We start from the raw sequence: 18,683 nt of genomic DNA, 5'->3' as shown, positions 1-18,683 counted from the left end.
ATCGAGAATAGCAGCCCCTGTGTATATTATAGAGAATAGCATCCCCTGGATATTATAGAGAATAGCAGCCCCTGTGTATATTATAGACAATAGCAGTCTCTGTGTATATTATAGAGAATAACCGCCCCTGTATATATTATAGAGAATAGCAACCCCTGTATATTATAGAGAATAGCGCACTGTGTATGCTACAGAGAATAGCAGCCCCTGTGCATATAATAGAGAATAGCGCACTGTGTATATTGTAGAGAATTGCAGCCCCTGTGTATATTATAGAGAATGGCGGTCCCTATGTATATTATAGAGAATAGCAGTCCCTGTGTATATTATAGAGAATAGTGCACTGTGTATATTATAGAGAATAGCAGCCCCTGTGTATATTATAGAGAATAGCAACCCCTGTGTATATTATAGAGAATAGCAGTCCCTGTGTATATTATAGGGAATAGCGCACTGTGCATATTATGGAGAATAGCGCACTGTGTATATTATGGAGAATAGTGCAGTGTGTACATTATGATGTGACCCCACTGTGAGCTTGGCCCATTTTCCTGTGTTGGGCTTAATTACATCGGCTCCCCCGACACTGTGCACTGTAGTAAGGACAGTACTCGTACTATTTAAATCAGTAACGGCTAGTATTAGTACTGGTACAAAGAGCGATGGGCAGTGCGGAGGGGGTGGCAGTGCGAATAGTTCCAGTAAAACAATAAAGGGCAGTACTGAAATAAAAAGAGAAAACGCTGGAAATACTCAGCAATGGAGAAAGAAAAAGAGTTAACGTCTCAGGTCGATGACCCTTGGTCAGAACTGGGCAGTACTGCTTCGGTTGCTTAAAGCGGGGCAGTAGTTAATTAAGTAAATGGGGTCATACCTGGTTTGTAGCATGTTGTCCTTTATTGCCCAGGGGTTGGAGTACAAGAGTTAGGAAGTCCTGCTACAATTGTTCCGGCCTCTGCTGAGACCACACCTGGAGTACTGTGCACAGTTTGGGTCTCCTTATCGAAGGAAGGATATACTTGCCTTGGAGGCGGTGTAACGGAGGTTCACTAGATTGCTTCCTGGGGTGAGAGGGTTGTCCTATGAGGAGAGATTGTGTAGAATGGGCCTATACTCTCTGGAGTTTAGAAGAATGAGCGGCGATCTCATTGAAACACACAAGATTCTGAAGGGGATTGACAGGGTAGATGCTGAGAGTCTGTTTCCCCCGGGCTGGGGAGCCTAGGACCAGGGGGCACAGTCTCAGGATAAGGGGTTGGACATTTAGGACTGAGATGAGGAGGAACTTCTTCACTCAGAGGGTGGTGACTCTTTGGAATTCTCTGTCCCAGAGGGCTGTGGTTGCTGAGTCTCTGAATATATTCAAGGCTGAGATCAATAGATTTTTGGAGTCCAGGGGAATCGAGGGATATGGGGATTGGACGGGAAAGTTGAGTTGAGGTCGATGATCAGCCATGGTCTTATTGAGCGGAGCAGGCTCGAGGGTCCGAATGGCCGACTCCTGCTCCTAATTCTTGTGTTCTTGTTTAGCAGAGATGGGGTGAAATGACTGGTTAGGGAGGGAATGATTAGTCATTTATTGAAACTTGTTTACTATGGTGCCATTGTGGTCAGTCCTGGCTGTGTTCATGAAACTCATAACCGTCCTATTTCCAAACTGAAAAGCTTCATATCAGGGGGCTCAATAGCGACACTTGCAGATTGCTGCTCCTGACAGAGCCGCACGAGCTGACTGAAACTGCCTGTTACTTTACGAACATACAATACTGACAGTCGTGAATCTGAGTATAGGATCAGTTTGGTGAAAGACAGACTTCGACTTGAGTTAATCCCATCCTCCCAGAGCACCAACCCTACCAAGCTGCTTCTCCAGTGAGTCCATCTCAGCCTCAACCGGCCGTCCTCACAACCCATTCCTGTTTGTAAATCACCTTCTGTATAAAGTAGTACTTTCTGACATCTGTCCTAAGTTTGGCCTCACACTTGGACCCTGTACCCTCCGGTCCTGCATTGTTCCAGGTTTCTGGTAAGGGTTCCTCTAATTCTGCCCTCCTGAGCATCCCTGATTATAATCGCTCCACCATTGGTGGCCGTGCCTTCTGTTGCCTGGGCCCCAAGCTCTGGAACTCCCTGCCTAAACCTCTCCACCTCTCTCTTTCCTCCTTTAAGACGCTCCTTAAAACCGACCTCTTTGACCAAGCTTTTGGTCACCTGACCTAATTTCTCCTTATGTGGCTCAGTGTCAACTTTATCTGTTTTGTCTTATAACATCGCTGTGAAGCACTTTGGGACATTTTACTACACTAAAGCTACCATATAAATACAAGTTGTTGTTGTTTCCATTCTCTATCCCGTTAAATATCTCGTTCGCCTCTACAAGGTCTGTCTCAGAACCATCACCACGAGGCTGAAGATTTCAGAAGATCAGGAATAAAATACAGGGCACTTGTCGGATTAGCAAACTGAGTTTATTTGAAATCATTTGAAACACAAACCAATCTTTTGTAGAAAAATACATGAACAGTTTACTGGCCTTGTGAATATTTACAATATCAGGGAAAGAGGAAAAAGCAAATGGCATAACCATTAAAGGAAAGATGTAATTCAAAGTAAAATTATCAGAGAAAATTAGTTTATTCCACAAATCCTGAAAAGAGAATGAGAGGAAGCGACAACATTGGATCTAATTCCAGAACCATTGAATCAGACTGCTATCACTGTTGAGCTGGGCAAATTCCCACAATATTATCCTGAATAAAATCTCCACCATTGCACAATGAAGCAATCAAATTATTTCAGTGATTGCAAAAACTTCAAACCTTATTTTGCTTCGATTTGTGCAGAATTTCTGTTTCATTAAGAAACTTGCTTCCTCAGCGCACCTCCCAAACCCACTCCCTCCTCCCCGACAGTAACTCCCAAACCCGCTCCCTCCTCCCCGACAGTAACTCCCAAACCCGCTCCCTCCTCCCCGACAGTAACTCCCAAACCCGCTCCCTCCTCATCGGCAGTAACTCCCAAACCCACTCCCTCCTCCCAGACAGTAACTCCCAAACCCACTCCCTCCTCCCCGACAGCACCTCCCAAACCCGCTCCCTCCTCCCCGACAGTAACTCCCAAACCCACTCCCTCCTCCCCGACAGTAACTCCCAAACCTGCTCCCTCCTCCCCGACAGTACCTCCCAAACCCGCTCCCTCCTCCCCGACAGTAACTCCCAAACCCGCTCCCTCCTCCCCGACAGTAACTCCCAAACCCGCTCCCTCCTCCCCGACAGTACCTCCCAAACCCGCTCCCTCCTCCCCGACAGTACCTCCCAAACCCGCTCCCTCCTCCCCGACAGTACCTCCCAAACCCGCTCCCTCCTCCCCGACAGTACCTCCCAAACCCGCTCCCTCCTCCCCGACAGTAACTCCCAAACCCACTCCCTCCTCCCCGACAGTACCTCCCAAACCCGCTCCCTCCTCCCCGACAGTACCTCCCAAACCCGCTCCCTCCTCCCCGACAGTACCTCCCAAACCCGCTCCCTCCTCCCCGACAGTAACTCCCAAACCCGCTCCCTCCTCCCCGACAGTAACTCCCAAACCCGCTCACTCCTCCCCGACAGTAACTCCCAAACCCACTCCCTCCTCCCCGACAGTACCTCCCAAACCCGCTCCCTCCTCCCCGACAGTAACTCCCAAACCCGCTCCCTCCTCCCCGACAGTACCTCCCAAACCCGCTCCCTCCTCCCCGACAGTAACTCCCAAACCCACTCCCTCCTCCCCGACAGTACCTCCCAAACCCACTCCCTCCTCCCCGACAGTAACTCCCAAACCCACTCCCTCCTCCCCGACAGTACCTCCCAAACCCACTCCCTCCTCCCCGACAGTACCTCCCAAACCCACTCCCTCCTCCCCGACAGTAACTCCCAAACCCACTCCCTCCTCCCCGACAGTACCTCCCAAACCCACTCCCTCCTCCCCGACAGTAACTCCCAAACCTGCTCCCTCCTCCCCGACAGTACCTCCCAAACCCGCTCCCTCCTCCCCGACAGTAACTCCCAAACCCGCTCCCTCCTCCCCGACAGTAACTCCCAAACCCGCTCCCTCCTCCCCGACAGTACCTCCCAAACCCGCTCCCTCCTCCCTGACAGTACCTCCCAAACCCACTCCCTCCTCCCCGACAGTACCTCCCAAACCCGCTCCCTCCTCCCCGACAGTAACTCCCAAACGCGCTCCCTCCTCCCCGACAGTAACTCCAAAACCCACTCCCTCCTCCCCGACAGTACCTCCCAAACACGCTCCCTCCTCCCCGACAGTACCTCCCAAACACGCTCCCTCCTCCCCGACAGTACCTCCCAAACCCACTCCCTCCTCCCCGACAGTAACTCCCAAACCCGCTCCCTCCTTCCCGACAGTACCTCCCAAACCCGCTCCCTCCTCCCCGACAGTACCTCCCAAACCCACTCCCTCCTCCCCGACAGTAACTCCCAAACCCGCTCCCTCCTCCCCGACAGTACCTCCCAAACCCGCTCCCTCCTCCCCGACAGTACCTCCCAAACCCACTCCCTCCTCCCCGACAGTACCTCCCAAACGCGCTCCCTCCTCCCCGACAGTACCTCCCAAACCCGCTCCCTCCTCCCCGACAGCACCTACCAAACCCGCGACCTCTACCACCTAGAAGGACAAGGGCGGCATACGCATGGGAACACCATCACCTCCAAGTTCCCCTCCGAGTCACACACCACCCTGACTTGGAAATATATCGGCCGTTCCTTCATCGTCGCTGGGTCACAATCCTGGAACTCCCTCCCTAACAGCGCTGTGGGAGCACCTTCACCACACGGACTGCAGCGGTTCTAGAAGGTGGGCCTTAAATACTGGCCTTGCTAGCGACGCCACAACCCAGGGAAAAAACATTTTTAAATGAAGTTTTATTTTACAGCTTATGCTGGCTGCTAGTGTCAGAGGTGAATCTCCTGACACAGGTTTAGAATAGAGCAATTGGCTGGGCTCTCTGTAACCCTGAGAGAGCTGGCAGTCAGCACTGGTCCTGAGAGCCTCTGCTCAATTGTAAAGGATTTTATTCTTTTTCTATAAAACGCATCATAATCTTTGCCGCAACATTCTGAGTCCCATGTGTGCAGGTGCCATGCCGGGAGATGGGTAATGCCGGGAGTGTGCTGTGCCGGTGGGAGATAGGCAATGCCGGGACTGTGCTGGGTGGGGTGGGCAATGCCGGGACTGTGCCGGGGGGTTGGGCAATGCTGGGACTGTGCCGGGGGGGGGCAATGCCGGGACTGTGCCGGGAGGGAAGGGCAATGCCGGGACTGTGCCGGGAGGGAAGGGCAATGCTAGGACTGTGCCGGGGGGTTGGGCAATGCTGGGACTGTGCCGGGAGGGAAGGGCAATGCTGGTAATGTGCCGGGAGGGAAGGGCAATGCTGGGACTGTGCCGGGAGGGAAGGGCAATGCTGGGACTGTGCCGGGGGGTTGGGCAATGCTGGGACTGAGCCGGGGGGGGGGGGGCAATGCTGAGACTGTGCCGGGGGGGGGCAATGCCGGGACTGTGCCGGGAGGGAAGGGCAATGCTGGTAATGTGCCGGGAGGGAAGGGCAATGCTGGGACTGTGCCGGGGGGGGGGGCAATGCCGGGACTGTGCTGGGAGGGAAGGGCAATGCTGGTAATGTGCCGGGAGGGAAGGGCAATGCTGGGACTGTGCCGGGGGGGGGGGCAATGGCGGGACTGTGCTGGGAGGGAAGGGCAATGCTGGGACTGTCCCGGGAGGGAAGGGCAATGCTGGGACTGTGCCGGGGGGGGGGGGCAATGCCGGGACTGTGCTGGGAGGGAAGGGCAACGCTGGGATTGTGCCGGGAGGGAAGGGCAATGCTGGGACTGTCCCGGGAGGGAAGGGCAATGCTGGGACTGTGCCGGGGGGGAAGGGCAATGCCGGGACCGTGCCGGGGGAGATGCGCAATGCTGGCACCATGCAACAGCCTCAGTAAAGTGTAGCAACAATCGCTGCAGGTGTGTGACGACACAGACCATTCGGGAGAGCAGAAATCCCCAACCGTCCACAGTCAGCTGCCCCTCCCCCGGTCCCCGGAGTGGGTCAATGCTTCAATGCTCGTCCAATCAGCACTTGGTAACCTGGTAACCTGCTCCGCTATCCTGCTAGTCAACTTCGGCTAACTTCTTGTTGGTTAAGGTGGGTCTGTGCTGGACTGAACCCCCTGTGCTCGCCTCTCACTGTACTACCCAGCGGTGCAGTTTTCATGTCCCGACATTGCGGCCAGATTTCAGGCTGGACATTCCCAGACGGAGGAGCGGAGACCCCGGATTGAGCTTTTCGTGAGGCTGCTGCTGAGGTTTAGGCCCTCTGTGGGAACGAGTGTCTGAAGTTGCTGTTTTTTGCCAGTAGTTTTCTCCGCTAACACGTGTTCACTCGTTTACAACCTGTGCATCTCCGGGAGTTCATTACTGAATTGTTAATTAGGGAGAAAACAGGTCCTGTCCCATTATTTTAATGCGAGAGAACTTTCTGGTCCTAACTGCGACTATTGCACAGATGGAGTGGGTGGATACGATACCCTGAGCGGGAGGCTGTGCTGAGTTACTGATGCTGCACTGAGACTAAACCACAAAACCCTTCATCTGCGGTTTTGAAATTCAGTTAAATTTAAAAAAGACAAATATTTTTCCTGTTACAGGCCCTCAACATAATTCCTGGCAGCACAAGATTCGTCCCCTCACTGAGGCAGGATGAACAGGCGCTTTCACTCGTTGCTTATGCTGTAGCGGAGGCATCTGGAGACACAGTCGCTGAATCGCCGGTAAACGAGACCCTTTCAGGGCCTAGCGGTGTCTCCACACTTGCGCCAAACTACAGGCGTAATCTGGGCACAAACCAATCACGCAGCTTAAACGATGGGGAAATTCTCGGTGTAAGTTATGCTCGTAGCTACAATAGGCCTGAGTCTCTGCAAACTTTTACATCCGTCCATCAAATCTTCCATCTGAACAAGTCCCTGCCCACAACCCTGGCCACGCCGACGGCACTGACCACGCCCACAGCACTGACCATGCCCACGGCACTGACCACGCCCACGGCACTGGACACGCCCACGGCACTGACCACGCCCATGGCACTGACCACGCCCACGGCGCTGACCATGCCCACGGCACTGGACACGCCCATGGTACTGACCATGCCCACGGCACTGGCCTCGCCCACGGCACTGACCACGCCCATGGCACTGACCATGCCCACGGCACTGGCCTCGCCCACGGCACTGACCATGCCCATGGCACTGACCACGCCCACAACCCTGGCCACGCCCATGGCACTGACCACGCCCACAGCACTGACCACGCCCACGGCACTGACCACGCCCACGGCACTGGCCACGCCCACGGCACTGACCACGCCCACGACACTGGACACGCCCATGGCACTGACCACGCCCACAAGCCTGGCCACGCCCACGGCACTGACTACGCCCACGGCATTGGCCACGCCATCATCATTGGCCACGCTCGTGCCCGCGAGTTTCCTCCCCATGCTCCCATGCAAGTTTAAACGCAACAAGGAAACAACGTCATTTTTCTGGTGTTGCAAATTTTTTAGCATTTTAAAAATAAATTCCTCTCACAGAGACCTGCTCTGTATTTTCTGTTCATCAGAACAGTTTTTTTTGGCCCAAAAGTCACATTAAAAATGGAAAAACTTCCGGATTGCTGCTTTTGTGCCCAATGTGCGAGAATGATGCTTAAGTGAGGTGAAACTTCAAATTTTAAGACTCACAGAAGAAATATCCTGCTGTGTGTTTGCCGTTTCGCTGTTCATGCTGATTTAAATACTTTGCCGTTTGTGGATAGCGGCAAACTGGGCGGAACCTTGGGTGCAAATGAGCTGATGGTCACGGAGCTCTTGTACAGAGCCGTGTCAACCTCTGTCGTTGAGCTGCAGTATGCGGACAACGCCTGCGTCTGCGCACACAGAGGCTGAACTCCAAGTCATAGTCAACGTATTTACTGAGGCGTACGAAAGCATGGGCCTTACGCTAAACATCCGTAGGACAAAGGTCTTCCACCAGCCTGTCCTCGCCGCACAGCACTGACCCCCAGTCATCAAGATCCAGGCGCGGCCCTGGACAACCTGGACCATTTCCCATATCTCGGGAGCCTCTTATCAACAAGAGCAGGCATCGACGACGAGATACAACATCGCCTCCAGTCCGCCAGTGCAGCCTTCGGTCGCCTTCGGAAGAGAGTGTTCGAAGACCAGGCCCTCAAATCTACCACCAAGCTCATGGTCTACAGGGCTGTAGTAATGCCCACCCTCCTGTATGGCTCAGAGATATGGACCATGTACAGAAGACACCTCAAGTCGCTGGAGAAATACCACCAACGATGTCTCCGCAAGATCCTACAAATCCCCTGGGAGGACAGACGCATCAACATTAGCGTCCTCGACCAGGCCAACATCCCCAGCATTGAAGCGCTGACCACACTTGATCAATTCCGCTGGGCGGGCCACATTGTTCACATGCCAGACACAAGACTCCCAAAGCAAGCGCTCTACTTGGAACTCCTTCACGGCAAACAAGCCAACGGTGGACAGAGGAAACGTTACAAGGACACCCTCAAAGCCTCCCTGATAAAGTGCAACATCCCCACTGACACCTTGGAGACCCTGGCCAAAGACTGTCCTAAGTGGAGGAAGTGCATCTGGGAGGGCGCTGAGCACCTCGAGTCTTATCGGCGAGAGCATGCAGAAATCAAGCACAGGCAGCGGAAGGAGCGTGCGGCAAACCAGACTCCCCACCCTTCCCCTCAACGACTGTCTGTCCCACCTGTGACAGGGACTGTGGCTCTCGTATTGGACCGTTCAGCCATCTAAGGACTCATTTTTAGAGTGGAAGCAAGTCTTCCTCGATTCTGAGGGACTGCCGATGATGTACAGAGCCGTGTCTGTGTAGAGCGGCTCCTGACCAAGGCTCACATACCCGGAACCTTAATTCTGTCTCTCTCCACACATGCTGCCTGACCTGCTGAGATTTCCAGCATTCTCTGTTTATACTTCAGATTCCAGCACCCGCAGTATTGGGATTCTGTCCTGACCATTCCTGCCCCTGTCTAATGCAACGCAGTCTGACCAGGGACTCCCGGCCACAAATATACCTCTGGCAAAAAACCTCCACCCACCGAAATCTCACAAAGTCAGAATTCACCGATTGTAGATCACAAAATAAATCTCTGGCATCGAAAGACAATCGGCAAATAAGTTAGTTAAACATTTTTTGTGAACAAGAGAATAAAGTGACTTTCTGAGTTCGCACTTTGTCCCACACAAGGCCCGAATGAAACTTATTTTATCAAGTTTTAAAACACGAAAAAAGCGTACAGAGTTGAGAGAGTGCCTTTGCTCCGCTCCCTGTACGGAGACTCCGGTAACCGGAACACAGTGAGCAGGTCCGCGGATTGACCATAGCGGGTCCGTGGATTGACCAGAGCGGGTCCGCGGATTGACCAGAGCGGGGTCCGCGGCTTGACCAGAGCGGGTCCGCGGATTGACCAGAGCGGGGTCCGCGGCTTGACCAGAGCGGGTCCATGGATTGACCAGAGCGAGGTCCGCGGATTGACCAGAGCGGGTCTGTGGCTTGATCAGAGCGGGGTCCGCGGCTTGACCAGAGCGGGTCCGCGATTGACCAGAGCGGGTCTGTGGCTTGACCAGAGCGGGTCCGCGGATTGACCAGAGCGGGGTCTGTGGCTTGACAAGAGCGGGGTCCGCGGCTTGACCAGAGCGGGACCGCGGATTGACCAGAGCGGGTCCGCGGATTGACCAGAGCGCGTCCGCGGATTGACCAGAGCGGGGTCTGTGGCTTGACAAGAGCGGGGTCCGCGGCTTGACCAGAGCGGGACCGCGGATTGACCAGAGCGGGTCTGTGGCTTGACCAGAGCGGGGTCTGCGGCTTGACCAGAGCGGGGTCTGCGGCTTGACCAGAGCGGGGTCCGCGGATTGACCAGAGCGGGTCTGCGGCTTGACCAGAGCGGGGTCCGCGGATTGACCAGAGCGGGGTCTGCGGCTTGACCAGAGTGGGACCGCGGATTGACCAGAGCGGGGTCCACCCGAATGTGGCACCGACACAGGCCCAAGGGGCAAGTGGGGTCACGCACAGGTCACACCTACAAAATCAACAAGCAATGTATAGCAAAGTATGTGTACTATATTTAAATATTTTTACACGTGATTCATACTCTATAAATGTTTAAGAATATAGACAGTCAGGCGTAATGTCCCTTTAAACCCAACACAGCGTAGAGAAGACAATGCGATTAATCAAGATACAGGATAATCGATCCAGCTTCTCCCCATCACTCTCCCCCCGCTCACTCCCCTCGGTCACTCCCCTCGGTCACACTCCCCTCGGTCACTCTCCCCTCGGTCACTCTCCCCCCATTCACTCCCCTTGGCCACTCTCCCCTCAGTCACTCCCCTCTGTCACACTCCCCTCAGTCACACTCCCCTCGGTCACTCTCTCCCCCGGTCACTCTCCCCTCGGTCACTCCTCCCCCGCTCACTCTCTCCCCCGCTCACTCTCCCTCGGTCACACTCCCCTCAGTCACTCCCCTCGGTCACTCTCCCCCCATTCATTCCCCTCGGTCACTCTCCCCCCATTCATTCCCCTCGGTCACTCTCCCCTCAGTCACTCCCCTCTGTCACACTCCCCTCGGTCACTCTCCCCTCGGTCACTCTCCCCTCGGTCACTCTCTCCCCCGCTCACTCTCTCCCCCGCTCACTCTCCCCTCGGCCACTCTCTCCCCCGCTCACCCTCCCTCGGTCACACTCCCCTCGGTCACTCTCCCCTCGGTCACTCTCTCCCCCGCTCACTCTCCCTCGGTCACACTCCCCTCGGCCACTCTCTCCCCCGCTCACCCTCCCTCGGTCACATTCCCCTCGGTCACTCTCCCCTCGGTCACTCTCTCCCCCGCTCACTCTCCCTCGGTCACACTCCCCTCGGCCACTCTCTCCCCCGCTCACCCTCCCTCAGTCACACTCCCCTCGGTCACTCTCTCCCCCGCTCACTCTCCCTCGGTCACACTCCCCCCTCTGTTGTCTCCTTTGGGGAACTATATCTGAGCTGCTGAGGTTAGCAATTGGGGAAGCTCCGGTCTGACGACCCTTCACTGATTGGATAATTACTGTTACATTTAATTTACAGTCGGCTTCAAATGCAGCGAATGCTTGAGCCCTAGGCATTCTCTCCAGGAGTGCTACTACAGCTAAGCTCATGAGCAGCGTGTGGAATGCATCCACGTGCTATTTATATCAACTCTGACTTCTAATGCTGACTGTATCAGATTGGACACAGCTTGTGTTTACAGATCGAGTACACCACGGGTAAAGGGGAACGATTCACTCCCGACTGGGACTGTGTATGTGTGTCTCAGTGTCTCCTGTACACACTGTGTGTGTGTCCCAGTGTCTCCTGTACACACTGTGTGTGTGTCCCAGTGTCTCCTGTACACACTGTGTGTGTCTCAGTGTCTCCTGTACACACTGTGTGTGTCTCAGTGTCTCCTGTACACACTGTGTGTGTCCCAGTGTCTCCTGTACACACTGTGTGTGTCTCAGTGTCTCCTGTACACACTGTGTGTGTCTCAGTGTCTCCTGTACACACCGTGTGTGTGCCCCAGTGTCTCCTGTACACACTGTGTGTGTCTCACTGTTTCTTGTACACACTGTGTGTGTCCCAGTGTCAGCCTCTGTACGTGGACAGTACACAGCGGGTAAAAGGGAGCGATTTTGTGTGTGTGAATTGGAGACTTGTATTCATATTGTCTGTGTGAGAGTTGGGATAAGGATAGTTGGGCGATTTGAGATTTAATAATGAGATATGCGATTGGTGTAGATGTGGGAAGTTGGCCAGGGTAATGTACGCACCGGTCAGTATGCTCACAGAGCTGTGGCATTGTGAGTGGCTTAGCCCGTCACGTGATGTTCACAAGACTCAATAAAACCCCAGCCAGTTGGGTTCGGGATATCCACGATGGGGCAGGTGGTTGTGAGCCTGGTAATGTGTTGTGTGATTGTTAAACCTTTTGTTAATAAACCAACTAGTTCTTAATAGCAATGTGTTGCTGTGAATTCTTAGGCAAAGAACACACAAAGCAAATACATTACAGCCACAATGTGTGTGTGGTTTGCCCAGGGTAATGGCACGATTTGTTGCAGGTGATTGAGTGTGTTAACATGACTGCTCACTCTGCACTGGGTCTCCAGGTTCCTCGTGGACCCTCACCTTCTTTACCAGGAGTCCGTTTCAAGGAATAGATAGCGTTTCTATTGATCACATGACTTATTTCCATGCTTCAGAAGCAGTGTGTGTTTGTCCCGGGACCCCAAGTCACACACCCCAGAGAAAAGTCTGACCCCTGTGACCTCCGCAAGCTACACCTTGAGGCGCAGCATCGCAGGGTCCGCAACTATTTGAAAAAATGGTGAAAATCTTCACAAAGTAGGTAAAATATTGGAATGGCGGCAAGCAGGATCGAGATAGTCCTTCACATCCACGCTCACCGCACGCTGGGTCAGAGGTCAGCTCCGCAGATTAGCGAATCACCGAGAGCAGAGCAGGGGTCATGGGTCAGGATGGAGGGTCACCAGAGGCGCGCAATGTTGCATAAATCGGGCACGTGTGCAGGGCAGGGTTCCAAGTCCGGCGTGCAGTGGCCATGGTTACAGTGCCACTCGGGTACAGTAATGTTTCAGGCTGCACGGCAGCACGCCTCGGTTGACCTGGTAGAAGTCCACCAGTTGAATGAGGTCAGTGAACTTGGTCTGTCCGGTGTCCACGGTGAAGTAGGTGTGACCATCCTCCTCGCACTGCCACAGAGAGAAAGCACACGTTAAACCCGCTCCCCAGCCCGCTGTGCACTCGGCGCTGCTATTGGTTGGTTGCCCTGCCCCCTCGCACCATTCCCTGGCCAATGGCCTGGTCGGCTGTTGTTGGTATAGCTCCTGTCTGGCTCTGAGGGTCTGCAATGGAAGGAATGATTGGCAGGGAAACCTCCCTCCCTCTGGGAAAAGCCTTTGCCCCCTCCCTCCGCCTCATTCACTCTGAGCTCACGCCCCGAGCTCAGGAACGATTCACACATCCGGCAACATTCCATTTCACTCTCACATACTCATCATTTAGTCCAAACCCCCCTGACCATTCCAGTTTCTCTCCACCATTTCTGGACACTGAATCTCACTGGGGTACGGGTCCTACACATACTGACTCTCACTGGGGTACAGTCCCACACACACTGCCTCTCACTGGGGTACAGGTCCTACACATACTGACTCTCACCGGGGTATGTGTCCCACACACACTGAATCTCACTGGGGTACGGGTCCCACACACCGATTCTTAATGTGGTACAGTCCCACACAAACTGACTCTCACTGGGGTACGGGTCCCAAACATACACTGACTCTCACTGGGGTACAGTTCCACACACACTGACACTCACTGGGGTACAGTCCCACACAGACTGACTCTCACTGGGGTATGGGTCCCACACACACTGACTCTCACTAGGGTACGGGTCCCACACACACTGACTCTCACTGGGGTACATCCCACTCACACTGACTCTCACTGGGGTATAGTTCCACACACACTGACTCTCACTGGGGAACAGTCCCACACAGACGACTCTCATTGGGGTACGGGTTCCAAACACACACTGACTCTCACTGGGGTACAGTTCCACACCCACTGACTCTCACTGGGGTACGGGTCCCACACACACTGACTCTCACTGGGGTACAATCCCACACACACTGACTCTCACTGGGGTACAGTCCCACACACACTGACTCTCACTGGGGTACGGGTCCCACACACAGTGACTCTCACTGGGGTACAATCCAACACATACAGACTCTCACTGTGGTACAGTTCCCACACACACTGACTCTCACTGGGGTACGGGTCCCACACACCGATTCTTAATGTGGTACAGTCCCACACAAACTGACTCTCACTGGGGTACGGGTCCCAAACATACACTGACTCTCACTGGGGTACAGTCCCACACACACTGACTCTCACTGGGGGACAGTTCCACACACACTGTCTCTCACTGGGGTACAGTCCCACACACACTGACTCTCACTGCGGTACGGGTCACACACACACTGACTCTCACTGGGGTACTGTCCCACACACACTGACTCTCACTGGGGTACAGTTCCACACACGCTGACACTCACTGGGGTACAGTCCCACACAGACTGACTCTCACTGGGGTACGGGTCCCACACACACTGACTCTCACTAGGGTACGGGTCCCACACACACTGACTCTCACTGGGGTACAGTCCCACACACACTGACTCTCACTGGGGTACAATCCCACACACACTGACTCTCACTGGGGTACAGTTCCCACACACATTGACTCACATTGGGGTACAGTCCCACACACACTGACTCTCACTGGGGTACGGGTCCCACACACACTGACTCTCACTGGGGTACAGTCCCGCACACACTGACTCTCACTGGGGTACATCCCACTCATACTGACTCTCACTGGGGAACAGTCCCACACAGACGACTCTCATTGGGGTACGGGTTCCAAACACACACTGACTCTCACTGGGGTACAGTTCCACATCCACTGACTCTCACTGGGGTACGGGTCCCACACACACTGACTCTCACTGGGGTACAGTCCCACACACACTGACCCTCACTGGGGTACAATCCCACACACACTGACTCTCACTGGGGTACAGTTCCCACACACATGACTCACATTGGGGTACAGTCCCACACACACTGACTCTCACTGGGGTACGGGTCCCACACACACTGACTCTCACTGGGGTACAGTCCCACACACACTGACTCTCACTGGGGTACGGGTCCCACACACAGTGACTCTCACTGGGGTACAATCCAACACATACAGACTCTCACTGTGGTACAGTTCCCACACACACTGACTCTCACTGAGGTACAGTTCCCACAAACACTGACTCTCACTGGGGTACGGGTCCCAAACACACTGACTCTCACTGGGGTACAGTCCCACACACACTGACTCTCACTGGGGTACAGTTCCCACACACACTGACTCTCACTGGGGTACGGGTCCCACACACACTGACTCTCACTGAGGTACAGTTCCACACACACTGAGTCTCACTGGGGTACGGGTCCCACACACACACACAGACTTTCACTGGGGTACAGTTCCCACACACACTGACGCGCACTGGGGTACGGGTCCCACACACACTGATTCTCACTGGGGTATATTTCCACACAAACTGACTCTCACTGGGATACAGTCCCACACACAGTGACTCTCACTGGGGTACGGGTCCCAAACATACACTGACTCTCACTGAGGTACAGTTCCACACACACTGACTCTCACTGGGGTACAGTTCCACACACACTGACTCCCACTGGGGTACTGGTCCCAAACATACACTGACTCTCACTGAGGTACAGTTCCACACACACTGACTCTCACTGGGGGACAGTTCCACACACACTGTCTCTCACTGGGGTACAGTCCCACACACATTGACTCTCACTGGGGTACAGTTCCACACAGAATGACTCTCACTGGGGTACAGTCCCACACACACTGATTCTTCTGGGGTACAGTCCCACATACACTGACTCTCACTGGGGTACAGTCCCACACACACTGACTCTCACTGGGGTACTGTCCCACACACAGTGACTCTCACTGGGGTACAGTTCCCACACACACTGACTCTCACTGGGGTACGGGTGCCACACACACTGACTCTCACTGGGGTACAGTCCCACACACACTGACTCTCACTGGGGTACAATCCCACACACACTGACTCTCACTGGGGTACAGTTCCCACACACATTGACTCACATTGGGGTACAGTCCCACACACACTGACTCTCACTGGGGTACGGGTCCCACACACACTGACTCTCACTGGGGTACAGTCCCACACACACTGACTCTCACTGGGGTACAGTTCCACACACACTGACTCTCACTGGGGTACTGGTCCCAAACATACACTGACTCTCACTGAGGTACAGTTCCACACACACTGACTCTCACTGTGGTACAGTTCCCACACACACTGACTCTCACTGGGGTACGCGTCCCACACACACTGATTCTCACTGGGGTATATTTCCACACAAACTGACTCTCACTGGGGTACAGTTCCCACACACTGACTCTCACTGGGGTATGGGTCCCACACACACTGACTCTCACTGGGGTACAGTTCCCACACACACTGAGTCTCACTGGGGTACGGGTCCCACACACACACACAGACTTTCACTGGGGTACAGTTCCCACACACACTGACTCGCACTGGGGTACGGGTCCCACACACACTGATTCTCACTGGGGTATATTTCCACACAAACTGACTCTCACTGGGATACTGTCCCACACACAGTGACTCTCACTGGGGTACGGGTCCCAAACATACACTGACTCTCACTAGGGTACGGGTCCCACACACACTGACTCTCACTGGGGTATATCCCACTCACACTGACTCTCACTGGGGAACAGTCCCACAAAGACGACTCTCATTGGGGTACGGGTTCCAAACACACACTGACTCTCACTGGGGTACAGTTCCACACCCACTGACTCTCACTGGGGTACGGGTCCCACACACACTGACTCTCACTGGGGTACAGTCCCACACACACTGACTCTCACTGGGGTACAATCCCACACACACTGACTCTCACTGGGGTACAGTTCCCACACACACTGACTCACATTGGGGTACAGTCCCACACACACTGACTCTCACTGGGGTACGGGTCCCACACACACTGACTCTCACTGGGGTACAGTCCCACACACAGTGACTCTCACTGGGGTACAATCCAACACATACAGACTCTCACTGTGGTACAGTTCCCACACACACTGAATCTCACTGGGGTACGGGTCCCACACACCGATTCTTAATGTGGTACAGTCCCACACAAACTGACTCTCACTGGGGTACGGGTCCCAAACATACACTGACTCTCACCGGGGTACAGTCCCACACACACTGACTCTCACTGGGGGACAGTTCCACACACACTGTCTCTCACTGGGGTACAGTCCCACACACACTGACTCTCACTGCGGTACGGGTCACACACACACTGACTCTCACTGGGGTACTGTCCCACACACACTGACTCTCACTGGGGTACAGTTCCACACACGCTGACACTCACTGGGGTACAGTCCCACACAGACTGACTCTCACTGGGGTACGGGTCCCACACACACTGACTCTCACTAGGGTACGGGTCCCACACACACTGACTCTCACTGGGGTACAGTCCCACACACACTGACTCTCACTGGGGTACAGTCCCACACACACTGACTCTCACTGGGGTACAATCCCACACACACTGACTCTCACTGGGGTACAGTTCCCACACACATTGACTCACATTGGGGTACAGTCCCACACACACTGACTCTCACTGGGGTACGGGTCCCACACACACTGACTCTCACTGGGGTACAGTCCCACACACACTGACTCTCACTGGGGTACATCCCACTCATACTGACTCTCACTGGGGAACAGTCCCACACAGACGACTCTCATTGGGGTACGGGTTCCAAACACACACTGACTCTCACTGGGGTACAGTTCCACATCCACTGACTCTCACTGGGGTACGGGTCCCACACACACTGACTCTCACTGGGGTACAGTCCCACACACACTGACTCTCACTGGGGTACAATCCCACACACACTGACTCTCACTGGGGTACAGTTCCCACACACATTGACTCACATTGGGGTACAGTCCCACACACACTGACTCTCACTGGGGTACGGGTCCCACACACACTGACTCTCACTGGGGTACAGTCCCACACACACTGACTCTCACTGGGGTACGGGTCCCACACACAGTGACTCTCACTGGGGTACAATCCAACACATACAGACTCTCACTGTGGTACAGTTCCCACACACACTGACTCTCACTGAGGTACAGTTCCCACAAACACTGACTCTCACTGGGGTACGGGTCCCAAACACACTGACTCTCACTGGGGTACAGTCCCACACACACTGACTCTCACTGGGGTACAGTTCCCACACACACTGACTCTCACTGGGGTACGGGTCCCACACACACTGACTCTCACTGAGGTACAGTTCCACACACACTGACTCTCACTGGGGTACAGTTCCCACACACACTGAGTCTCACTGGGGTACGGGTCCCACACACACACACAGACTTTCACTGGGGTACAGTTCCCACACACACTGACTCGCACTGGGGTACGGGTCCCACACACACTGATTCTCACTGGGGTATATTTCCACACAAACTGACTCTCACTGGGATACTGTCCCACACACAGTGACTCTCACTGGGGTACGGGTCCCAAACATACACTGACTCTCACTGAGGTACAGTTCCACACACACTGACTCTCACTGGGGTACAGTTCCACACACACTGACTCCCACTGGGGTACTGGTCCCAAACATACACTGACTCTCACTGAGGTACAGTTCCACACACACTGACTCTCACTGGGGGACAGTTCCACACACACTGTCTCTCACTGGGGTACAGTCCCACACACATTGACTCTCACTGGGGTACAGTTCCACACAGAATGACTCTCACTGGGG

The 18,683-nt window shown here is 54.3% G+C and overlaps 1 protein-coding gene across 2 annotated transcripts in view; it reads right to left on the bottom strand.

Annotated features, from left to right (window-relative positions):
• Positions 1-11,064: 11,064 nt before the first annotated feature.
• LOC139233943 (growth factor receptor-bound protein 7-like) overlaps positions 11,065-18,683 on the bottom strand; it is a 228,609-nt gene continuing 220,990 nt past the window's right edge. For both annotated transcript variants that reach the window (XM_070864627.1, XM_070864628.1), the window contains exon 16: positions 11,065-12,867. In XM_070864627.1, the coding sequence (XP_070720728.1) occupies positions 12,721-12,867 (147 nt within the window). In that variant the 3' untranslated portion in view covers positions 11,065-12,720. The remainder of the gene's footprint in view (positions 12,868-18,683) is intronic.

Source organism: Pristiophorus japonicus, chromosome 21 (assembly GCF_044704955.1).
Source record: "Pristiophorus japonicus isolate sPriJap1 chromosome 21, sPriJap1.hap1, whole genome shotgun sequence".
NCBI classification, from domain to species: Eukaryota; Metazoa; Chordata; class Chondrichthyes; family Pristiophoridae; genus Pristiophorus; species Pristiophorus japonicus.
This window is presented reverse-complemented; position numbering and strand designations above follow the sequence as displayed.